This window comes from Psammomys obesus, unplaced genomic scaffold (genome assembly GCF_907164565.1).
Source record: "Psammomys obesus unplaced genomic scaffold, mPsaObe1.curated_primary_1811, whole genome shotgun sequence".
Lineage (NCBI taxonomy): Eukaryota > Metazoa > Chordata > Mammalia > Rodentia > Muridae > Psammomys > Psammomys obesus.
The window spans coordinates 9332415-9358221 of NW_026586589.1; the positions used below are offsets into that span (position 1 = coordinate 9332415).

At 42.3% G+C, this 25807-nt stretch overlaps 1 protein-coding gene across 3 annotated transcripts; it reads left to right on the plus strand.

The window, feature by feature from the left end:
- The first annotated feature begins 1572 nt into the window (after positions 1-1572).
- On the plus strand, positions 1573-24270 carry Cdk5rap1 (CDK5 regulatory subunit associated protein 1). 3 transcript variants are annotated; one of them, XM_055602264.1, is made up of 15 exons: positions 1581-1613; positions 1797-1954; positions 3518-3843; positions 4735-4838; positions 5465-5499; positions 6988-7088; positions 11586-11796; positions 13145-13265; positions 14074-14304; positions 15150-15247; positions 17229-17284; positions 17476-17606; positions 18968-19117; positions 20852-20992; positions 24030-24270. In XM_055602264.1, exons 3-15 carry the CDS (start codon positions 3537-3539, stop codon positions 24114-24116), a joined length of 1773 nt encoding a protein of 590 aa, XP_055458239.1. In that variant the 5' UTR covers positions 1581-1613; positions 1797-1954; positions 3518-3536; the 3' UTR covers positions 24117-24270. The 3 variants fall into 3 exon arrangements, with proteins under 3 accessions (XP_055458238.1, XP_055458239.1, XP_055458237.1); XM_055602263.1 differs by lacking the exon at positions 1797-1954 and having other exon boundaries at positions 1573-1613; XM_055602262.1 differs by lacking the exon at positions 1581-1613 and having other exon boundaries at positions 1623-1954.
- The last annotated feature ends 1537 nt before the right edge of the window (positions 24271-25807 follow it).

Genomic DNA, 25807 nt, shown 5'->3' on the forward strand with positions numbered 1-25807 from the left:
CCTGCCTCTGCCTCCCAGAGTGCTGGGATTACAGGCATGTGCCACCATGGCCGGCTCTTTTTGTTTGCTTTTAAAAAGTTTGTTTGTTTATTGAGGCAAAGTCTCACTCTGTAGCCCTGGCTAGCTTTGAACTAGATATGTAGGCCAGGCATACCTCAAATTTGCAGAGATCTTCCTGCCCCTGTCTCAGGAGTGCTGGGATTAAAGGTATATGCCACTATGCCCAGCTGGGGGTCTTTTAAATATGCTAACAACATCCTCAAGTGTTCTACTTTTGTGACCTATTCTCTTTGCAAAGACCCTACCTCCTATTACCATTTTCTTCAACGTTACGGTTTCAGTGTGTGGAACTGAGGGGGACATGCCCACTGAGGTTATCTATATCTCTGAAATAGGAGGATGAGGTGGAGAGTCAGGCCCAGAAAGTGAAGAGTTAACATATTAAAGAACCCTGTTGGAGGGATGGAGAGATAGCCAAGCAGTTATTGGAGCATTGTACTAGTTTCATTGCTGGCACCCACGTTAGGTGGCTCACAACTGCCTGTAACCCTAGCTTCAGTCAGAAGTGTTTCAGCTTCCTGCACACACACAAAGAAAACAAAACAAAATGAAAACCTATTGGGAAAATGCCGCACTCCTTCCCTCCGTCCAAATCCAGTCTCTTGGTGAGAGTAGTGACAGGAAGAGACCAGAAGGTGGCGCCTCTCCATTACTCATGCTATTGTTGTAGCATTTGAACTGTCCACATGCAATTTGTGCTGCACCAAGCGTTCACGCTTTAAAACTAGATGTTATGTCGAGCGGTGGTGGCGCTAGCCTTTAATCCCAGCACTCAGGAGGCAGAGGCAGGTGGATCTCTCAATTGGAGGCCAGCCTGGTCTACAGATCAAGTTCCAGTACAGTCTTGGCTAAACGAGAAACCCTGTCTCAAAACAAAACAAAACAAAACAAAACAAAACAAAACAAAAACAACAACAAACCAAACCAAACCAAACCAAACCAAACCAAACCAAACCAAACCAAACCAAACCAAACCAAACCAAACCAAAAAAACTCTAGGTGTTATGGTGGAGCTTGCAAAAACACGCTACATCGAGGTGGTTCTGGCCTCAGGGCTCTAATCTGGTTGAATCCTGCTCTCAGCATTTTCCTGAGTACATATAGGACTACGGGTTAGGTCTGGGGGAGAAGATGCACCTAGAGGCATGATCCAAGGGGAGGGAGAATGGCTGAGAGGGTCAAGGCAGGAATGTGACAGAAATAGTGCAAGGAGGTGGCGAGGAACCACTGCGCTGTTCAGAGCCATTTGGGAGATCCAGGAAAGATGGGGTATTCAGAGCTAGCCAAAGAAACCCTAGCCGCTTTTGTGAATTTTTAAATATCTGCCTGTCTGTCTGTCTATCATCTATCTATTTTTGCACCTTCTATTTTTCAAAGCCAGTGACCTGGGTCTCCCAGGCCGGTAAGGAAACACTTCCGTTAGAGCACTGCTGGCGAAAGTCACGGCGGAACAGAAGTTGCATGCCTAGGCGAGCAGCGGAGGACTCCTGAGGCGGCACCGTCGCAGCCTGACAGTTTCCGGGTTTGGACGTGGGACCTCGCGGTTGTGAGAGGTGAGAGGCTTGAGGGGGCCTTGGTGTCCTGCGAGTGACCCGTCGTGGCGCAGGCAGGCTTGCGGGGTCCAGGAAAAGCCAGGAGCGCTAGGGGAAGGTGTCACTGGGCGGCGGGTGAGGTCTTGAATAAGACTGCTGCGAGTGTGGCTCAGCCCCGCTGCCTTCTGTATGCCCTTGGCCAAGTCGCAGTGCCCTTCCGAGCCCGAGCCCAGCGTCTCTTGTGAAGCAGAGATGGAGGTCGGATCGGCCTCGCTGGATGGCCGTGGGGGTTCTTGCGGGCGTCCACGCAGAGTCCCGCCACGCCCAGCACCAGTATCTACCCAATCACGTGCTTGGTTGTGGTAAGTGGTTCCTCCCCCTTCCCCTGCCGTTCAGACCTCCGTCCTGAGCTGTGCTACGGCTTGCGTTTGATCCTCTCACCAGCTTCATCAGAGAAGACCGCTGCCCCATCCAACGCTCAGAAATGAAGGCTCCCAGATCCGGGGCTTGTCCGGCTAGGCAGATGTCACATTCTGACTCTTAAAGTCCACGCTGTGAAGAGATGTGGGCTGTTAGTGGATGGTTGTTGAAGTCTTAGTATGCCAATTTGGGTGTTTTCTCCCCACCTTTTTAAAACGTGTGTGTGTGTGTGTGTGTGTGTGTACACAACATGTGGTATCAGAGTCATTCCAAATTCCACCGTCAATTCTGTTCCTTCACTGGTTCACGGGCTCTAACTGAGGTCTTTTACCTGTTGAGCCATCTTGCCCAAGTTAAGCTTTAATTTTTGTTTGTTTGTTTGGGTTTGGTCTCACTTGTAGTCCAAGGCTGGCCCTGAACTTGCGGCAATCCTCTTGCCTTATCCTGCTGAGTGTTAAGCACAAGGTATGGTGACTGGCTGCTTTTCTTTCTTTCTTTCTTTTTCTTTTTTTTTTTTTTTTTTTCCTTTGAGACAGGGTTTTTCTAGGTAGCCCTGGCTGTCCTGGAACTTGGTGCTCTGTAGGCCTGGAACTCTGAGAAAAGTTTGCCTCTGCCTCCCAGAGTGCTGGGATTAAATGCTCGTGCCACCACCGCCCAGCCCGTGTGGGTTCTCAGTGTGTGATTATACATCTGGCAAGTGGTAAGGTCATATTTGTACTTTTCTAAATAGTGTGACATTTGTAGTCCAGAGGTGGGAATTTGACCTGTAAAAGGTGGTCACACAATAATGAAAGGGCAGAAGTAGATGACTTTAAAGCTCACACTTGGGCTGCTAAAATGGTTCACATACATGCACAAAAATATGGTGAAAAAAATTGGGGATACAGTAAATTTTAAGGGACCTCATGATGTTGTCTAGGCAGTTCTGGGCTCAAATGGTCTTCCTGCCATAGCCTCTTGAATTACTGGGAATATAGGTTTACCATGCTTGGGCTAAGGTAAACTAGTAAAAGTACCATAAGGGAGGTGATGGCTCACACCTTTAATCCCAGCACTTAGGAGGCAGAGGTAGGTGGATCTCTGAGTTTGAGGCTAGCCTGGTCTACAGAGTTCCAGGCAGTCTGGGCTACCTGGAGACCCTGTTTCCAGAAAACAAACAAAAGAATACCTTTGAACTGGGTGTGGTGCTCTGTGCTTATGATTTGAGCACTTGGAAGACTGAGGTGGGAGGAGTGAGGAGAGTTTGAGGTCAGCCTTGGCTATATAGCAAGATCTCAGAAAAAAAGAACCAAAAAACAAAACATAACTTCACACCCCCTGCCTCCAGCCTAGACTACCTAGTGAGTTCTAGGCCAGCCCAGGATAATGCTGAGATTATGTCTCCACACCTCTTAGGTGGCCTCCCCACCCCAAGGATACTTTCTTCTGCTTCAGTGAGGAGGAAGTGTCCAGAGCAGTTCCTGGATTGAGAGTGTAGTAAACACTTGTGTTTTGTTCTTTTGCAGATTTAGGACTGCAGGTGTCATGCATCCTTTACAGTGTGTCCTTCAAACACAAAGGCTGTTAAAGTGGGAGCCACTGACTTCCATGTCCTGGCTGCTGCTCAGGATCTGCAGGGCACACAGCAGTGTCTCCAGCACTTCATGTCCTAGTCCAGAGGGGCAGAGCCCAGGAGGGCAAAAGGATTTCAGCTCTAGGCTAGCCACTGGACCGACTTTCCAGCATTTTTTAAGAAGTGCTTCAGTTCCTCGAGAGAAGCCATCTTCTCCAGAAGTGGAGGACACACCTCCTTATCTCACTGAGGATGAACTTCTAGGAAGGCAGAGAAAAGGTTGCTCTACTTCTCATTACCCTTTGGCTTTCTTCTTTGCTCCATTACAGCATTGGTGGCTTGATTGATATCGCTATTCTCTTACTACACTCTTGGCTTTAGAGAGTTAACAGTGTGGGCAGGTTGCTTAACAGAGAATCATCAGACTCTACCAAATAGCATTACTCTAAAGAAACTCAAGGTATATGGGCTGGGGGAGAGTTGTGTGCTGGAGTAATTTGCCTAGCATGCGTGAAGCTCTGAACTCCATCCTTAACTCCTCAGAAAAGAAAAGAAAACAACAGAAAAACCCTCAAGCCTGTCTGTGCCCATGTGAATTGGAGTCCTCTCTTTGGTTACTTATGGGAATACTATAATCTTCATCTTAATTAATTTTTTTTTTTTTTGGTGGGTGAAAAGGCAAAAAGTTTATTCCAAACTGCCAAGGCTATGTCCCGGGATAGCAAGGAGAAAGTCTTTGTTGCAGTTGTTAAAGTTGCATTTAAATAACATCACTTTATGTATGTGTGTTATGTGTACATGACACCTGTCGAGCAAGGTTGGAAGAGAACCTGTGACACTTGGCTGTCTCCTGCCACCTTATGAGGCAAGAGGTTAAAAATCAGGTCATCAGGCTTGGGGGCAGAGGCCATCTTGCCCAATCCTAGCCCCCCACTTTTTGAAGCTGGGACTTGCATAGCCTTGGTTAGTCTGGAACTCATTATTCTCTTGCTTCAGTCTTCTAACTGCTGGAATTACTGTTGTCTGCCACCACTTCTGGTTTAGAATTTTATTCTTGGGGCTGGCACAATGACTCAGAAGGTAAAAGTTGTTTGCTCTTAAGTCTGATGATCAGAGGCCCATGAAATGTGACCTCTGCCAACCCTGGAATCAATCTGTCTTTCATTGCAGTCTACCTTGAGACCTATGGCTGTCAGATGAATGTGAATGACACAGAGATAGCCTGGTCCATTTTACAGAAGAGTGGCTACTTGAGGACCAGCAACGTCCAAGAGGTACTTGCTTTTCTGTTTCCTGGGCCTGGGCTCCTCTGCCTTGGTGCTGGCTCTTAGATGCAGTGAGTTTCAGGGAGAGAATGTTGCCTGCTGAATTAGTTCCTTTGAGTGATGTGTTAATTTCTTTGAGTGACATGTAGTGTAGAACAGGCATATACTACTGTTTCAGCTGTTTTGAGCTTTCATGATGCCGTTCATCTTCGGAAAGGAGTTATCAGACTTGGTGTGGTAAACGTGGCGGTTATCCCAGCCTTGGGAAGTGGAGGCAGGAGGATCTAGGATTTAAGGCTATGATGACTCTAGGGCATGACTGTGCCTCCAAAGCCAAACCAAATCAGAACAAAGCCAGATTGCTTGTGGAGAGGGGAGGTAAGGCTTAAGGAGTTAGTGCATAATGGGAATGGAACTTTTCATTGGGAAGTTCTGGAAGGAGATAGTGGTGGTTGTACTATAGTGTTTAAGTGTTCATATTAGAGCGTTGTATCCTTAAAAATGGCTAATATGGTAAGATTTATTTTATGTATGTTTTATCATAATAATAGAAAAAAAGCAGGTGGACTACATGGTAGTGATTCTGCAAGGCTAATTTCAAAGTTTATAAGTTTCTTTTTCTTGCTCTCCATTAGGCTGATGTGATCCTTCTTGTTACGTGTTCTATCAGGTACAAATTTGTTCTTTCCATAAGTGAATATATTGTGTGTAAATCATGCCAAGGAGGCTTACTTATGGAGATGAACCAATGGTCCCAGGTCAGTGGGAGTTAAGGGTTTTTCCTTTAACAGAGATAGTCTTGATACAACTGGCTGACGTTTGCTGAGCATGTCCTGTGTGTTGGGTTCCATGTGAACACTGTACATGGATATATTAATTTAATTCTCACAATAGCAATCTGTGAGGTTGTTTCTTTTACAAAACCCATATTATCATGACATAGTGGTACACACTGCAACCCAGCGCTGCAGAAGTTGAGGAAGAGGATTGTGAGTTCTAGGTCAGCCTGGACTACAGAGTGAGATTGTCTAAAAAGCAAATAGCCACAAAAGTGCCCAAATCAAGCACTATACCTTATATAGATTTTTAAACCAAAAGTTCTGATTTCCCAAATTTTCTGAAGTTTTCTGGCTACTAATGGCACATTCTTGCAATCTATGTACCTAATTTGAGGTAAAGCAATGGTTGAAAAACAGAATTCTGAAAAGAGAAGAGTGGCATCTTCAGAGGTGGCCAGGAAGTACTTAATCACAGGAAGTCCATAATGTGATAGACTGGAGAGCTGGCTCAGCAGTTAAGAGCCCTGGCTTCTCTTTTAGGGGACTTGGGTTAAGTCTCCAGTACCCACATGGCAGCTCACATTGTCTTTAGTTCCAGTTCCAGGGGATCTGATCTCTCTACAGGCACCAGGCACATAGCTGGTGGATGCATAAACATACATGTAGGCAAAATGGCAATCTACATAACAAATCAAAAAAAATGAATTGAAAAATAGTGAACATACCCTCTTTATTTTGTTTGGTTGTTGCTGTTCAAGACATGTTAGTGGTACTGTTTCCACAGCTGCTTTTAACATTAAGTCATTGATCTTACATTTGTTATAGGGCCTCTGTTGAATGATACTGAGCTGGTGGTTATAAGAGATTCAGAAATGAACCTTCTTCATAAAGCCAGGCTTCAAAGAGCTTGGTCTAATACTGGGGTGGCTTATGCCTGTAATCCCTTATGAGAGGTCAAGGAAGGTGGGTTGCTGTGACTTTGAGGATAGCTTAGGTTACATAATGAGTTTTAGGCTACCCTGGCTACAGAATGTGTGAAAGAACAAAAATGAGTTGCCAAGTTCAGGAGGAGTAGAGTTAGGTAGAGGGTGCTTGAAGGGAGGACGCTCACAGAGGAGTTGGGGAAGGGTTTGTGAAGATGTGGTTTTGAGTTTGTTTTAAAGCCTAGTCTGGATTTTGAGATGTGTAGGGAGAATAGTAGATGGCAAGAGGAGGAAAACAAGCGGTGCTCTCCCAGTTTGTTTCTGTGCACTCTCTCTGAGTTAAAGGTAGATACTTTGAAAGGGTTCAGATGGCTTCATTTTCTTTCCGTTGTCTGTTCGCCTGACTTGCTCAATAGTTTATATTTGGCTCATTTTTGCCACTTTGGATCTTTGCAGGGAGAAGGCTGAGCAGACCATCTGGAACCGTTTACATCAGCTCAAAGTCCTGAAGACAAAGCGACCACGCTCCCGGGTACCTCTGAGGATTGGGATTCTAGGTACCCAGTCATTTTCAGACCTTTCCATTTTGAGACTTGGATTCCTAGAGATTTTCCTGGTTGTCAACCTTTCTAATGCTGCAATCCTTTAATACATTCCTCATCTTTTTTTTTTAATGACCATTAACTTATTTCTGTTGCTATTTTATTACTGTGATTTTGTTACTGTTATGAGTCATAATGTAAATATCTAATATGCAGGATAGCTAATATGCAACCCCTGTAAAAGTTCCAAGGGGTCATGACCCATAGGTTGAGAACCACTGCTTTAGAGGCCTGGTTCAAAGGGTGTAAATTAACTTTACCCCATAAATCTGTTTTACTTGATGTTAGAGGTTGCAAGATTAAATGAGATGAACACTCAGGAGGTAGAGGCAGGCAGATCTCTGTGCGTTTGAGGCCAGCTTGGTCTATAGATCAAGTTCCAGGACAGCCAAGGCTTCACAGAGATGAAGCTTCTAAAAGAGTCTTTTGAAGCACTTGGAAGTAATAGATGCTCAGATAGTGATGTGTTCTTTCTAGAGCCCGATGCAATATGTAGTACAGAGTGATGGATATGGGAGTAGCCTTTGGAGTCTGGAGGGAAGCATGGGTTTCTAGTGTTGTTATCGTTGATGTGAAGTACTGAACATGCTCAAGTGAAAATCCAGGTCTGCCCTGACCAGTATAGTAGCTGATAGTCACATTAAAATAAAATTTCAAAAAGATCACTTCCCCCCCCCTTGCCTCAGACACATTCCAGCTTCTCAGTAGTCACACCTCACGAGGACCAGCAGCTTGCACAGCACACCCAGTCATTTCCATCCAGCATGTTCCTTCACCTTATTGGAAAGCTCTGTTGGACAGTTCAGGTCTAGGAAACAGTTCAAAAATAAGTGCGTAGGTGTTGGCAAGGTGGCTCCGTGGGGAAAGCACTTGTCATCAACCCTACGACTTACTGAACTCACATGGTAAAAGGAGAGAACCAGCTACCCCACTTTGTCTTCTGACCTTCACATGTCTACTATAGTGCATGTGTGTGCGCGCACACACACACACCAAGTAAATTAAATGTTAAAAAAATAATCAAAAGAAAACTGCATTTTTTTTTCTGTCCCAGGATTTGGTTAACATATTTAACTTTATGGATAACAGACTGTGTCCATTGTCATATAGTTAGCCACTCTTGATACATCAGCACACAGTGTATCCAGTTCCTGATTAATGTAGAGAGATGGAAGTTTTTTCCTCTTCACTTCATTATAGTTGCCCTTGGGTACAAATCCGTTAGGAATTTCATAAACCCCAAGGAAGAAAGTTTAAAGTAATTGTGGCATCAACTTGCCATTTTAAATATATTCTTATGCTTGTGCAGCCATTACTATTGTGTTACAGGTCTGAAGGGAAAGGTATCCTGGCAGTTGGGAGCCAACGAGTACCACAAAGTTACCGCACAACATGCTTCACACAAGAGCTTTACTGGGAGAGACAGAGGGCAAGAGGCAGCAAAGAACTGAGCAGGAGGTGGGCTTATGTAGGGTTTGGAGCTTCCAGGGAAGCTTGGGATTGGTGGGATTTTGTGGCTTGGTCATGTTTTTTTTTTTTTTCCCCTGTAAGGCAGAGCTTGGCCACCTGTCTCGGGCTACAAATGGTGGCAGTGTTATGGCTGTTAGAGCAGTCTGTGGGGCAGGACTTGGCTACTCATACCTCAAGGGGCTCACAACTACCATCCATCTCCATAAGCAATAACTTAACATTTTACCCTCCCTCTGGCTGCTGGCACTCATTTTATTTTCTGTCTCTGAATATATTAGGTACCTCACATAAATGGATTTATACAGTATTTGTCTTTGTATGTTTGGCTGTGTATTTTGCATACTATCTTTATGATTCTTATTCTATACAGTGTGTGTCAACATTTCCTTTCCTTAGGCTTACTGTGAGTTTGAGGCCAGCCTGGTCTACAAAGTGAGTCTAGGATAACCAAGGGTACACATTGTAACCCTATCTTAAAAAACAAAACAAACCAACCAAACAAATAAAAATTTCCTTTCCTTGTTTTAGGGCTGGGGTAGCGGTGCTAGAATTTAAACCCAGCGTTTCACATCTGTTAGGAAAGTGCTCTCCCATTGAGCTCTACCTCCAGTCTCAATCTTTTTCCTTTTAAGGCTTGAATAATAATGGCATTGTATATTTATACTACATTTTTATATCTGTTCACTCATTGATTCATTTGTTTGAGATAGGGTCTTGCTCTGTAGGTCCAGCTTCTGTGGTATTTGATATATGACTTTAAGATGGTTTCAGAGTCATTGCCATACTCCTGCTTTAGCCCTGCAAGTGTTGGAGTTACAGACTTGTATCACTTTGTCTGCCATGAATAATTCTTTTATTTGCTTAGTGTGTGCCACAGCATTAGGAGGTCAGAGGACAACTTACAGAAGATGGTTCTCTCCTACTCTGTTGGTCCCAGGATCAAACTCAGATGGCAGGCTTATTTACAAGCACCTTTACAGGCTGAGCCATTTTATTGGCCTTGGCTGTGAATAATTTTTAATTGTTTCACAGGGAATGCCTTTTAAAATTTTTGTTGCTGTGATGAAGCATCCCAACCAAAAGAGGAGGAAAGGGTTTATTTGGCTTTACAATTCCAGGTTATATTTTATCATTTAGGGAAGCCAAGGCAGGAAGTCAGCAGCTAATAATATCACATCCATAGTCTATAGAAGAATTTTAGTTTAGAACTTGGATGCTCTGGCAAGAGATCACATACAAAGACCTTCTAGGTCTGTGTGATCAGGCTAGAATACAAACACACATTTAATCCAGGAGACAGAGGTGAGCAGAGGCCAGCCTGGTATAGAGACAGAGATAGAGACAAAGACTGAGGCAGAGAGATAAGAGAAAGAGAGAGAGAGGAGACAGTTTTACTGGGACAATAATAAGCAGGTTGCAGAGTGAGAACTCAGTGAAGACTGAATGAGCCAGGAGCCAGGGGCTTAGAGTAGATTGCTTGAGTTAGTTTGAGGCCAAACAGAGCAATTCAGAGGCCAAGAGAAAAAGCCAGATTGAATAAGTTAGCTGGGAGAGAAGTTTGAGCCAGAACAGCTGAGTTGAACCATCCAGCCAGCATTCTGTAAGAATAAGAGAAGTTTCTTTTACAATAGTCAAGGCACAGAGAGAATATGTAATTCTTTTTTTGTTGGCTTGCTTCAGCTCAGCTAGCTTTCTTCACTTTTAACAGTTCAGGGCCTGGGCCATGATATGATCTGCCACATCCAGGGTGGTGTCTCCCATTTCAATTGTCAATCAAGACAGCCCTTCACAGACATGCCACAGACCAGGCTGACCTAGACAGCTCTTCACTTGAGATTCTCATCTTAAAAGGCTCCAGGTCAGGTCAACTGGACAGCGTACATACACTATGGGGCTAGGTGGAGAGACAGCGCAGTGGTTAAAAGCATAGGTTGCTCTTTCAGAGGACCTATTCAATACCCGCTTTTGGACTACGCACATACCTGTACTCATGTGCATCCCTACCCCAATAATTATAAATAAAATTTAAAAAAGCTTTTAAAAGACAAACTATGGGGCTGGAGAGATGTTATCAACATATACTGTTCTTACGGAGCACCCAAATTTGGTTCTAGCATTTGTCTTGGACAGCTCACAACTGCCTGTAATTACAGATCCAGGGAATCCATCACCCTTTTCTGAATATCACAGGCACTCGTGTGCACATGCTCATATACAGGCATACATTCATATAAATAAAATAAAAACGAAAATTTTAAAGAAACCCCAATTAATTGAGCAATACAAGGAGTTTTTTAAAAAGGTAAATTTTTAAGAGTTTTGTTTTTGTTTTTTTGAGACAGGGTTTCTTTTTGTAGCTTTGGATGTGCTCTCCCGGACTTGCTTTGTAGACCAGGCTGCCCTCACACTCAGAGATCCTCCTGCCTCTTCCTTCTGAGTGCTGGGCTTAAAAGTGTGAGCCAGCACTACTACCACTAGCTACTTTAAAGATTTATGGACCTAATAAAATGATAGTTTGGGTGTACGAATTATATCAGCATAATTATTTACATCATTACTCCTAGGTTTAGCAAGTATTAATGGGCTGAAAGAGAAAAAAATGTAGTTGTAAACTTATAAGTAAGCTTCTGATGTTAAAACATGTTTTATCTTAGTGGTAAGTAGTTTTTAACTTCAGGAAGAGGCAATTCCTATTTGAAGGGCAGAAAATGCATCTCAGTCATGGTGAGCTTGGTTAGTATGAGGATGCTGAGTTTCATTTCCAGCAATGATGAGAAACATTGAGTTGCTCTGAAAATTTCTATGGTGCTCTTGTATTTGAAAATGTGGGTTCAGTGCTATGGGTCAGGTTGGAAGGATAAAACTTCTCAGAGAAGTTTTCTATGTTTTGATCTTCAATGCAAGTTATAAACCATACACACTGAACAAAAGCCAGGAACCAGATAAAATGGAGAAGAGGTGCTAGTTTCTTTTACTTCTTAGGCTGCATGGCGGAGAGACTGAAGGGAGAGATCCTCAACAGGGAGAAAATGGTGGATCTCTTGGCTGGTCCAGATGCCTATCGCGACCTTCCGAGGCTGCTGGCCGTTGTGGAGTCAGGTCAGCAGGCAGCAAATGTGCTTCTCTCTCTGGATGAGACCTATGCTGATATCATGCCAGTCCAAACGAGCCCCAGCGCAACCTCTGCTTTTGTGTGAGTCACTGTGTGCGAGTTGGGGGATGAGATTTACCCTTCTCTCTTGCATGATAATCTTATTATATTGAACATAAGGGAAAGGAATAAGTTGGCACAGTTATGGTGTAACATACAGAAACCAACGTCTGATATGGTAAATCTCCCTCATACCCGTCATCCCTGCTTCCTGTTCTCCCAGGCTATTTCTGAAAGATTTTCTTGTCAGTCATTTTATTTCATTCCATTCATTCATTCATTCATTCATTCATTCATTCATTCATTCATTCATTCACTTACTTATGTATCTATTGGTTTTTCATGACAGGGTTTCTCTGTGTAGCCCTGGATGTTCTGGAACTCCCTCTGTACTCGAACTCAGAGATCCATTTGCTTTTGCTTCCTGAGTGCTGGGAATAAAGGAGTGTGCCACCACTGCCCGGCTTGTCATTTCTTACTTAATCTTTCTAGTACTATCCCTTGTATATACAGTCATACACTCATGGATTTTTTTTCCTGCTCTCCTATTAAAAATAAATATTACTGTTTTATGTTTATTTTCATTTAAAGAAATATCTTGGGTTTTCTTGATAGAAAAACTTTTTAAAGATATAGTATATACTTGCAATCTGAGGCCAGGGCAAGAGTGTTGTGAGTTTGTGGCTACTCTGGGTTCTATTGTATATTCTCGGCTAGTCTGTTTTATTTGGAAAGCCCTTGTCTTAGAAATAGAAAACAGCAGCTGGGAAGAGACTCCTAACAGGAGACAAAAACATTGCTTGCTGTGAGTTCAAGGGCAGTTTGGGCTCCACAGCATGTATCAGGGAATTCAGAACACTATTGAGAGACCCTGTCTCAGAAAACCAAAGCTAGAGTCAAATATGGTGATGAATATCTGTAAACAAAATACTTGAGAGATGGAGGCAGAAGGATCAGGAGTTCAAGAGCATCCATGTTTTTTGCTGTATAGCAAGTTTAAGTCTAGCCTGACCCACATAAGATGCCATCTCAAAGAAAAAGATTGTGTGTGAAATACAAATTATATTTTAAATTCAGGGTCTCTTCTATAACATATGTAGACATAGCATTTGTTTTCAATCTTTAAAAGTTCCAACATTAGTACAGTTCTGAGTCTGACCTCTCCCCCTCACCACTGTGCTTCCTCACTGACTTCCTGCCAGTTGCAGTCTGGTCCATATTCTGTGATAATATACTTGGAGATCTCACATGAGTTCAGTGTGAGGTTAGAGGCTAGAGGATCCAGAGCCAAAGAAAAATCCTAGAACTGTAGAGCTGTGACCCACTGCTTGAGGTATGCTAAGACAGCATTGCTCTCTTGTTAACTGTGCTCTGGTACTTTCTTCTCTAGATCAATTATGCGTGGCTGTGACAACATGTGCAGTTACTGTATCGTTCCTTTCACTCGTGGCCGGGAGAGGAGCCGGCCAGTTGCCTCTATTCTAGATGAAGTGAGGAAGCTTTCTGAGCAGGTGAAGTTGTTGTACAAGCTCTCTTCAGATGAACATGTTCTGGACAGGCTTGGGATGCCTTTCTGTTTTTGTAGTTGTCTTATCTTCCCCCTCTCCTTTCCTGTCCACAGATAGTTTTGTCACTGGTAGCTTGTAAAATCTCTGTTTTCACCTGCCTAAATACTCAAGTTATCTCCTTCCTCCCCATTTTCAACTCCTCCACAGTACAAAACTCCTTCAGGATAGATCTATTCTTCTTAAGGGATTGAGATGGTAGTAAGTAGAAACCTGCCTTTACTTCCTGAGTGTTGAGATTACAGGCACACATACTCTGTACTTAAGGTTTTACTTGTTGTTCAGTCTTTTTTTAAAAGATTTTTTGGTCTTTTTTGAGACAGTGTTTCTCTGTGTAACCTTGGCTGTCTAGGCTGTTTAGTCTTTATATAAGATATTCAAGTATGGGCTGGGTGGTTGTGGCCCATGGCTTTAATCCCAGCACTCAGAAGGCAGAGACAAGTGAATTTCTGTGAGTTTAAGGCCAGCCTGGTTTACAGAGCAAGTCCAGGACAGCCAGAGCTACACAGAGAAAAACCTGTCTTTAAAAAACCAAACTAACCCACCAAACAAAAAACAACCCTCCTCTCCCCCAAAACTTGAAGTGTGAAGTTAATGAATTAAAGACAGATTCCTATGGCTTTTGGTAGATTCAGCTAATTTTTAATCAGTGGTTTGACATAACGCTGTTCAAGAAGGTTTTGTTTTTTGTTTTTGTTTTTGTTTTGTTCAAGAAGTTTTAAGCTTGTTTTCAACATGTTTTTCCTGTTTTTAGGGACTAAAAGAAGTGACACTTCTTGGTCAGAATGTTAATAGTTATCGGGACAATTCAGAGGTCCAGTTCAATAATGCAGTGTCTACCAACCTCAGCAGTGGTTTTACCACCAACTATAAAACCAAACAAGGGGGGCTTCGTTTTGCTCACCTTCTGGATCAGGTTTCAAGAATAGATCCTGAAATGAGGATCCGGTTCACCTCTCCCCACCCCAAGGATTTTCCTGATGAGGTGAGAATTGATGATAATTAATGTTGTGACAAACTTTTACAGCATCCTAAAGTATGTTATCGCTAACAGTATTTATAGAGAGCTTTGGGAATTCACTGTTACATTGCAATAACTCCTTGCAGACTTACTGATCCTATTTTATTTTCTGGCAAGATTTTAAAGTCCCCCAAGGTCAGGAAGGCAATAGGATGGGTTTGAATCAGAGCTTGGGACTACTTGTGTAGGGAGAAATTTTATCAAGGTGGTCTGTTGCACGGTAGTGATGGTGGTCATGGAGATACAGTGAGGACAGCAAAGGAGGCAATGTGATGTAGGGCTCAGATCCCAGCGTGATTCATGTTTATAATCCTAGCTTTGGGAAATTGACATAGGTAGGTTATGAGTTCTAGGACAACCTGGGTTACATACTGAGTACCAGGCTAGTCAAGACAATGTTTTTTAGCAAGACTATGTTTTTTGGTTTTTTTTTTCTTTCTTTTTTCTTATTTGTTTTTCGAGACAGAGTTTCTGTGTAACCTTGGCTATCTTGGAACTTGCTTTGTAGACCAGGCTGGCCTCAAACTCAAAGATCTGCCTCTGCCTCCCTAAAGTGTGCACCAATCAATCTTTTATTAACGTGAAAATTTACCGAGCACTGTGTTATATGCCTTTAGTTCTACCAGTGGAGTCAGGCAGATTGCTGAGTTCAAGGCCAGCCTGGTCTACATAGTGAAATCCATCTCCAGCAAAACAAAACAAAAACTGAAACAAAACAACAGCAACCTCCTCCCAGAATGTAGAGTATTCTTTTCTACATGATTCTTTGGTGAGCCTTAGGTGACCCAGAGTGTGTTCTGTTTAATCAGGTTCTGCAGCTTATTCACGAGAGACACAACATCTGTAAGCAGATCCACCTGCCAGCCCAGAGTGGAAGCAGCCGTGTCCTGGATGCCATGCGGAGAGGGTCAGACTTACTGGGGAGAGGACATCCTTTACCTTTCCAGTTTTCCTGAGGACCTGCTAATGCAGCACACATAGCAAATTCATAATGATTGTTGCTTGAGTAAATCTGTGGACAGTTGAACTTGCCTCTGTGTATCCTCCAAACAGAATAGGGATTGATTCTCTCATTTGCCTAACATTTTTAAGTGTTCACTGGTGCCGTATCTGAAATTTTCGTCTGTTTTGCTGGGGGAAAGGGGAGTTGTTTTTTTTCAAGACAGGTTTTCTGTGTAGCCCTGGCTGTCCTGGGACTCAAACTCAAAGAGATCCGTCCATGTGCCTGCCTCTGTCTCCATAGTGCTGGGGTTTAAAGGCGTGTACTGCCACCACCATCTGTTTGTTTTTTGTTTTGTTTTTTTGAGACAGGGTTTCTCTGTGTAGCCCTGGCTGTCCTGGAACTTGCTCTGTAGACCAGGCTGGCCTCGAACTCAGAGATCCACCTGCCACTGCCTCAAGTGGTAGGATTAAAGTTGTGTGCCACCGCCGCCAGATTTTAATCTTTTTTTCCTTTGATTTTTCAAGATAGGGTTTCTCTGTGTAATTGGCTGTGCTGGACTTGCTTTGTAGAGCAGGCTGGCCTCAAACTCACAGAGATCTGCCTGTTTCTGCCTCTCTGAGTGCTGGGATTACAGTGTGTGCTGCTGAACCTGGCTGAAATTGTAATCTTATTTATTTATTTATTTAATTTTATTTTATATGCATTACTGTGAAGGTGTCAGATCCCTTGGAATTGGCAGTACAGACAGTTGTGAGCTGCCATGTGGGTGCTGGGAATTGAACCTGGGTCCTTTAGAAGGGCAGACAGTGCTCTTAACCACTGAGCTGATCTCCAGCCCTGAAATTTTAATTTTTTAACTTGTAAAAATTATAAAGTTTTTTAGGTCTTAGACTATAAATGTAGTCATGTGACTCACTTTGGAAATAAATGTGTAAAGGTGAGACTGGGGTTTACTATGACCCAAGATAAAGTTCACAGAACTAGAAATTTGCCTTATTTCCCACGTAGACAAAGATTAAGGTGAATTGTTTATTTTTAAAATTTTATTTATTGTATATGGGTGTTTTGCCTGCATGTATGTCTGCATCACATGTCTACATTGTTCAAGGAGGCCAGAAAAAGGCATCAGATCCTCTGAAACTGCAGTGACAGATGGTTATGAGCTGCCATGTGGGACCCAGGAATTGAACCTGGGTCCTCTGCAATAGCAGACAGTGCTCTTAGCCATTGAGCCATCTTTCCAGACTTTAGAGGTCCTCTAAGTATTTAATGTTTTTTTTTTTTTTTTTTTTTTTTTTTGGTTTGTTAAATGAAAGGTCCTTATGAGCTGGAGCATATGTGTGTGTAGAAATCAGAGGACAGGGCTGGAGAGATGGCTCAAGAGGTTAAGAGCACTGGTTGTTCTCCAAAGGTCCTGGGTTCAATTCTCAGCAACCACATGGTAGCTCATAACCATCTACAATGAGATCTAGTGCCCTCTTCTGGTATGCAGGCAGAACACTATATATAATAAATATAAATCTTTAAATTAAAAAAAAAAAAAAGGGAAGAAATCAGAGGACTGTTGTCAGGAGTTGGTTTTCTTCTACCATGTAGGTTCCAGAGAGTGAACTTAAATCATCAGGTTTGGTAACAAGCCTCTACCTGCTGAGACACCTCATTGACCCAAAGGGGTACTTTTATGTACTCCTCTACTGTGACTTGTGGATGTGAAATCACAAATTGAAAAATGAATACATGTGGGAATTTATAGTGTTATCTCTGTATAGTGTTCATTTAAATAAAATTGAGCTGGATATGGTGCTAGCACTTGGGAGATAGATCGAGGAGGAACGGACGTTTAAGGCTAACTTCAGCTACATGAGACCTTCTTTCAGCCCTGCCCTACCTCCCCTGAAGAGGATGACCAGTTCACCTAGGTCTTTTCTGTTTGTTTTTACTGCAGATATTCAAGAGAAGCTTATGTGGCATTAGTTCATCATATCAGAGAGTCTGTCCCAGGTAAATTTAAGATTGAAGGGGAGCACCACTACTGCAGGCAGGACTTCTTTTTCACGTAGATGTGGGCTGGGTAGTTTGGAAATGTGACCCATTTGCTTTCCTTCCTTCTATGAATGCCCACGTTCCTTCTGGAGGTAGGCAGCAGCAGTGTTCTCAGCACCGGTCCTTTGTCCTTTGTTGTATATTAATAGGTGTGAGCCTCAGCAGTGACTTCATCACTGGCTTCTGTGGAGAGACAGAGGATGATCACCTGCAGACAGTGTCTTTACTTCGAGAAGTTCAGTATAATACTAGTTTTCTCTTTGCATACAGCATGAGGCAGGTGAGTCCTGGATAGACAATTAGCATCATTCTCTTACCAGCTTGGAACTGATTGGAGGTAGTTTGGTAGAAAATTATATGACAGCAAGACAGACCTTTTGAAATTCCAGGATTTTTTTTTTTTTTTTTGTTTTGTTTTTTAAGTTGTTCTTTAGATAGGGTCACTCTGTACCCTTGGCTGTCTTGAACTCAAAGATCTGCCTACTTCTGTTCCTGAGTGCTGAAATTAAAGGTGTATGCCACCATGCCCAGCTAAATCATAGGATCTTACCGTCACATTTTTCTTTTCTCTAGTTAACTTTTGTCTATTATATGTCAAGCTTTAGCCATTGTTTTGATATAAGGGTTTACTCTGAAGCTCAGGTTGGCCTCAAGCCTGTTTTCCTTCTACTTCACTTAGCTGCCTGTGTATTAGCATTATAGGTGTGAGCCACTACAACCAGCAAACTTGAATACTTACTACATCAAAGAGATGCATGTTGATCTGTACTTTGCTAATTTCAATCTGCAGAATATTTTGGAACAATTACATTAGTACATGTGGAGCTATATTATTAACCGTTACATAATACTCTATTGTGTTGATAAACCCTAATTTACTAGGTACTACTTAGTAAGTGTTTAGACTGCTTTACATCTGTGTCTCTGTAAACCACACTGGTGAGTAGCTTAGTGCATGGGTTATTTAGTTTGTGTCCAAATACAAGCTTAGGACAAATATAAAGACTAGTTTTGGGTCTTTGATTTTCTCTTAAAAAATGTATTTTTTATTTACTTATTTTTAAAATAATTTATTTAATTTTATTTTATGTGCATTGGTGTGAGGTGTCAGACCACCTGAAATTGGAGTTACAGACAGTTGTGAGCTGCCATGTGGGTGCTGGGAGTAGCCCCCAGGTCCTTTGGAAGAGCAGACAGCGCTCCTAACCACTGAGCCGTCTCTCGAGCGCGTATTTGCTTGCTTTGTGTGTGTGTGTTTGTAGGGCATGCTGTGCTGCAGTGTGTGTGTGTAGTCAGAGGATCACTTGCTGGGGTCGGCTCTTTCCTTCCACTACATGGATCTAGGATTGAATTCAGCTCATCAGGCATGGATGCAGGCACCTTACCACTGTGCCATCCAGGCTGCTATGAGTGTGTGATTTTCATTTGCCAAATTTAGAATGACTATACAAAGATTCTGTTTCAGTTACCTTTTTCTCGGGGAATGTTCCTAGAACCAGAGAAATAAATCTGGTTTAGTTTTGTGTTTTGGACCAAATTATATGTCTGTAACTTGTGAATATAATAACTACATTCCTTGCTTTGTGCCCTGAGGAATCTACAAGCCCTTAGTGACCTTTATCCTATTTTGTTTTTTAATAGAAGACACGAGCATATCATAGGCTGAAGGACGATGTTCCAGAAGAAGTAAAATTAAGGCGTTTGGAGGAACTTATTACCGTCTTCAGAGAAGAAGCTTCAAAAGCTAATAAGACTTTTGTGGGTCGTACCCAGCTGGTATTAGTTGAGGGGGTAAGGTCACATGCATTTTTTTTTTTAATTTACTTTTTAACTGGGTGTGGTGGCACCTAACTTTAATCCTACACACGTTTGTTTGAGATACATACATACATATATATATTTATACATACATACACATATACATATATATATATGTAATTTGATATTTAGTTCCCTTAGCAAAAGGGCTAGGGAGAAATAGGTCTGCTTCGTCTTTCTGGAAGCCATATGTGTAATGTTAGTACTGGATTTGTTGTGTTTGTTTAGGCCTGTTTTGGTCATAATGTCTTAGAAAGCTTGGTCCTGTAGGCTTCTCGGCTAAGTGTAGTGACTATTAGAGTGCTAGCAGATGGCACAGCTACTGAGAGAAGGGCCAGCAAGAAGGGCTTGTTTCTGCTTTCCTTCCTGCTAGGCTATCTAGCCACCAAGCTCTTGGGATCTGGTTCTCTCCATTCGCCATTCCTGGGGCTTCAGGCATATGTATCCATGCCTGGCTTTCTGTGTGGGTGCTGAGGATTCAAACTCCAGTTCTCATGCTTGTAGAGCATGAGGGTTTCTTATACACTGAGTCATCTTTCCCACCTCTACACTAATCATCTTAGCGTGCACATTATATGTTCCAAGAAGACATGTGAAACAGAAAACTGTCTAGCTGACAATTCCCATGTTACTCTGCTGACCTGAGCCTATGAAGTTGTTACTCTACACACACGTATTTAGCATAGAATCAGGAAACCCAGAGATAATTCTACTTAATGCTCTCTTTTTCAGAATTTGCTTTACAATTTTCTACTCTATCAAGCAGCCTGAATTTAGGCAAGAAAACCCCATGCTGTGCGTCTCTGCTTTACATGCTCTGGCTGGCATATGCCTTTCTGTTTGAAAGCAGGAGTAAATGGAGGACTCAGTTCATTCACTCTGTCTCTGATAGGTCATGGTCTTGTATGATCTGTTTTTTAATATCTGAAGACAGTTTCTGATATTTTGTCTTTACTGGTTTTAGGCTAGAGGGTAAATTTGGTTCCTCTCACTGCATCTCAGCAGGAATAGAAAGACTTGTGAATATTTTAGAATTTAATCTTCTCATTGTGGTTTATGTTTGTGTCTGGTTCTAGGAATGGTAGAGACTCTAGCTTCAAATTACCATATTCAGTTGGGACAAGTAACTCGAGCCAAAACAGTCCAGAACAATCCTAAGTGCTTAGTATGAGATCAGGGAATATTAGTTTGTCGAGCACATCACTCACGAGTATCTGGAATTCATACTTGTTGAAAATCATTCCTGGGCTGGAGAGATGGCTCAGAGGTTAAGAGCACTGGCTGCTCTTCCAGCGGTACTGAGTTCAATTCCCAGCAACCACATGGTGGGTCACAACCATCTATAATGAGATCTGGTGTCCTTTTCTGGCATGCAGGCACACATGCAGTCAGAAATACTATATAAACAACAATAACTACAACAACAATAACAACAACAACAACAACAATAATAATAATAGTCATAATAATGAAACATCATTCCTGCAGAAGCCAAGTCTGTAAAGATTCATTAAACTCCTCCGCACCACATGCTGTTGTGCACCATATATTCTGTTTTTGAAGCAGCCGTATGTACTGAGCATTTGGATTTCTTGGCTAAGAAATGCTCTGTGGTAGATCCTGGAGAGCCTCAGACAACAGGCTCAGTGTCTGCCTCCTAGACTTACTGCTGACAGACGCATACATTTTTCCGTTTGTTTTCTGCAGTTCAGCAAACGTTCTTCCACAGACCTGTGTGGCCGAAATGATGCAAACCTTAAGGTGATCTTCCCTGATACAGAGGTGGAGGATGTCACTAACTCAGGGCTCAAGGTCAGAGCTCAACCTGGGGACTATGTGCTGGTGAAGGTAAGGTGTCTTGAGTTTCCTTGTTCTGTCCATCTGACAAGACCTCAATACAACCATTGTACTGGCTGGAGGCCTCATAGTCCCATGTTCCTTCCCTGACATTGGATCAAGAAATGCCTTTCTTCAGTAAAGTTGGGAATTTCCAGTGTGGATGCTGGGAACCAAACTTAGGCCCTCTGGAAGGCAGCAAGTTCTTTTAACCACTGAGCCATCTCTCAGACCCTATTTTATTTTTAATTGTATGACTCTGTGTGTCTGTGCATGTGAATGCTGGTACTTGGAGAGGCTGGAAGTCTCAGATGCCCGCCAAGCTAGAGTTGCAAGTAGTTGTAAGCTACCTGATGGGGGTGCTGGGAATTGAATTCAAGTCTTCATGAAGAACAGCATGCATTCTTCCCCCCCACCTCTAAGTTTATTTATTTATTTTATGTGTATGGATGTTTTACCTGCATGTATATCTTTTGCAAAAATAGAAGAATTCCATTTGATCAGAAAAGGTGAAGTTGAGTTACTTAAGCCCCCTCCCCTCCTGACATAAAAGCTTGCACATATATTTAATGGAAGGATTGCTATGAGGAAGGAACTATGGAAGGAGACTGTTGGTCATTCATCTCTGCTGTCCACACATTGTTTCCACTGAGGCCTTCTGACTGCATGAGAATCTCTGTCTCATGCAATCTATATACTCTGTCCTATTTTCCTAAATTCCATCTCAGTCTGGATCTCCATCCAAGCAGTTCAACGTTGTTAGGGAAAAAGAACATAAAAGATGATAGAGTGCTTGGCATGGCAGTGCACACCTTTAATCCCAGCACATGGGAGGCAGATGTAGGTCAATCTCTATGAGTTGGAGGCCAGTTTTGTCTATAAAGAGAGTCCAGGACAGGCAGGGCTACACAGAGAAACCCTATCTCAAAAAAAAAAAAAAAAGTTAGAGTAAGATGCTGGAGAAGTGGCTCAGTGCTTGTCTGCTCCTTTAGAAAACCTGGCTTCAGTTCCCAGCGCCCACATGGCAGCTCACAACTGTCTGTAACTCCAGTTCAAGGGGTTTCATGGCATCAGGTATGGTATACACACAAACACACACACACACACACACACACACACACACACACACGCATGCATGCACACGAAAGTCTCTAAAAAAAAGGATGATACAGTATGCTATGAGATTGAAGTCGCTCAGAATGTAGTGACTTCAGTTGGATAGTTCTCTTTTTCCTGAGAGTCTGCATGTAGAGGGTCCTTGACTAGTGATTGTGACTTCAGGGACTAGACTTTTTCTGCAGTTTCTCAAGGTCATCTGGTCACTCTAGCTAGCCTGTTCATATTTCATTAGTGTGTATACCAGTAAATAGGACTAAGAAGCCCTGTCTTACATAGCTGACATTCTATAGCCCTCTCCCCATGCAAACCACTAAGATTCTCCATGCATGTGTAAGGATTTCAATTCTATCTCCAGCATCCATGTAATAAGCTAGACATGCTGGCTCATGACTTTTTGTTTTTATATTTTATCTATCTGTCTATCTCTCTGTTTATCTATCTATCTCTATCTATCTATCTATCTATCTATCTATCTATCTATCTATCTACCTTTCTACCTACCTATCTATCTATGTCTATCTATCTAATCTATTTTTTCTTTTTTGAGACAAGATTTCTCTGTGTAACCTGGCTGTCATGGAACTCACTCTGTAGACCAGGCTGTCCTCTAACTCAGAGATCTAACCTGACTCTGCCTCTAAAGGCATGAGCCACACTACTTATTATTTACTTACTTATTTATCTTCTTTTTTTTTTTTTTTTAATTGTGTTTTGATACAGGTTTTCTCTAGTTGTCTTAAAACTTGCTATGTAGATAAGGTTGACCTCAAAATCACAGAGATCTGCCTGCCTTTGTATGTGCTGGCCTGGCAGAGCGTTTTGTTGTTTCTGTTTTCTGGGACAGTGTTCTCACTTTGTAGCCCTGGCCTGGAACTTACTGTGTAGACCAGGCTGACCTCTAAGCCACAGAGTTGCCTATCTCAGTTTCCTGAGTTCTGGGATGAAAGGCTGTGCCACCTCACCTAGCTTCTGGCACACCATTAATCATGGCTCTGGGGAGAGGAGATAGGAGGGTCCCTGTGCTTTACTGACCAGCCAGTCCAGCCTAGTTGGTAAGCTCAGGTCCTAGGGAGACACCATCTCAGAAACAAGGTAAGTAGTTCTTGTGTAATGACACCCAAGGTTGACCAATGGTCTCCACATATTCATGCACTAAGTATACATGTATCCATATTATTTGTGTATTTGTTTACAATAAACAGATTAAGTAAAAGTAAAGAATTTGTCATCAAACCAGAAATAAAAGTTCACATCTTATCAAAGTTCCATGTTACAGTGGTGTAATTCTTTTTTGAGTCAGGGTCTAAATATCTGGCTGGCCTGATACTCACTTTGTAGACTAGGCCTACCTGGAACTCAAGAGAGATTTGTCTTCCTTCTGAACATTGGGATAAAAGGCATGTACTTGGCTTACCTACAATTTAAAGTACCCAATTTGTTAAAAATTTAAGTTCTATGAGCTAAAAGGAATTTTAGGCTAATTAAGTCACTACTGTGTCTTAATCTAACAAGGTGCCATATAAGGGGCATAGGAGGAGAAGAGGGAGGCAGTGAGGGGTTGGGAGGAGACAAGGAAGGAGGCCACAGCTGGGATACGAAATGAATAAATTGTAGTAAATAATGAATAAAAAATAAAACAAACCAAGGAGCCATAAAGCACATAGAGAGCTTCAGCCAGTCAGGTGTGCAACTGTGTGCCCTGTCAGAACACTGATGACTGCGGTTGGGATGTTCACTGTCCCTCACAGGCCTCACATGCTTGATGGAGTGTGTGGCTTTTTACCTATATGCATTGCCATTCTGTCTGACAACTCTTCCTTTCAAGCTTGAGGTGCATAGAAACTATGTATTTCCTGCTGTCTCCATCCATGTCCTGTCCATGATGGTGCTGTCAGCTTACCTTGTCTTCTTTTGATGGGTTTCCTTTCAGATCACCTCTGCCAATTCTCAAACTCTCAAAGGACACATTCTCTGCAGGACCACTATGAAAGACTCATCAGCGAATTGCTTGACCTGAGTGGGTGGCTTAATAGTGGACTTGGGCAGTTTTTCCTCATGCTTTCGAGACAAGGTAATAGTCTTAAAGCTAAAGCATCTTTGTACCAAATGGAATAGTATATTTCTTTGTTGTCACAAACAACTTTTACAACAATAAATTTCATAAAATAATAGCTTCTTTGTCTCAATTTTTCTTTATTATTATTTTTTAATTTTTCTATACAATTTAATAAATACTTCTTGATGACTGCACATGGGGTAAGGCTGCTTGGTGGTTCAGAAGGATGACAGCGATGGTGTTTGCCTGGTGTATGGTCTTTGGTAGTGGGTGGAGTGACTTGGATGATGTTGCTCCCAAACCAGCAAAACCGCATTTATGCACCCATTGTTTTCAGGATTGTTGGTAACTTGGGCATACTTTCCCCAAATAACTTTGCCTCCTTGTGTCACAAGGCCCAGCTCGCTCACATTCACTTCAATAACTGTACCTTTGGTGATTACACCGAGAGTTGTATATAATGGAGATGATGGATTTTTTTCACATCAAGTTTTGGTAGGCAAAAAGTAGCTTTTAGCTCAGGATATGTGACGTGGGCTTTTTTGAAACGCAGACCCAATTGGTCTGATGAACTTTTCATATTTAGGTGGTTTTCTGGTAAAACCATCACCAACAAAGCAGACTTTAGTAGCCATCCTTTGTTGGCTTATTTTTGGGGTTCTTCCTCTCTCTTTTTGAATGTGCATTTGTGTTTGCCTGCATGTCTGTCTGTGTGGCAGTGTCGGATCCCTTCTCCTTTAGCATTTCATGAGGGCTGTAGGTGTAACTCCGTGACACAATGTTGCCTAGAATAAGCAAGGCCCTGGGTTAGACCCCAGCACCATGGTCTGTGTGTGAAGAAAAAGAATGTTTATAGAGGTCTCATCCACTGTTTTCCCTGAGGTGGGTTCTTTTGTAGCGCAGGCTGGCCTTGAATTTGCTTTTCCTTCTTCCTGAAAGCTAGAATTAGAGGTTCGTACTACCGCACTAGATATTTACCTCTAGGAATCAAATTTAGAGCTTGTTGCATCCTGAGCAAATACTCCTCATAAACGGAGCTACATCCACTGGTCTCCTCTAAGCTCTTACCAAATGGAAATAGTCCTTGAAAAATTTGCTGCTGAAATAGACTATATACTTGGGCAGGCTGAGCTGTTAGTTGTGTCTGGCTGTGGTCTGCTTCAGACACTCTGCTAACTAGCATGAAAGCACATGACAGTCTGTTTCAGTGCTGGTTCATCCCTGGACAGTGGTTCTGTTTTTAGTGTTCATTTTATCCTGAAGAGAACATCTGTTATGGATCCTTTCCCAGTTCTTTAAAAATAAGTTATCCCCGCTCCTGGGTGTATATCCAAAAGATGCTCAACCATGTTCAAAGCAGCTTTATTCATAATAGCCAGAATCTGGAAACAATCTAGCTGTCCCTCAACTGATGAATGGATACAGAAATTGTAGTACATTTACACAATGGAATACTAAGCAAAAACAAGGTATTCATGAAATTTGCCGTCAAATGGATGAAACTAGAAAAGATCATCCTGCGTGAGGTAACCCAGGAGCAGAAAGACATGCATGATATATACTCACTTATAAGTGGATATTAGCAATATAATATGGAATAAACATACTAAAATCTATAGTCCTAAAGAAGCTAAACAAGGAGGATACTAGGG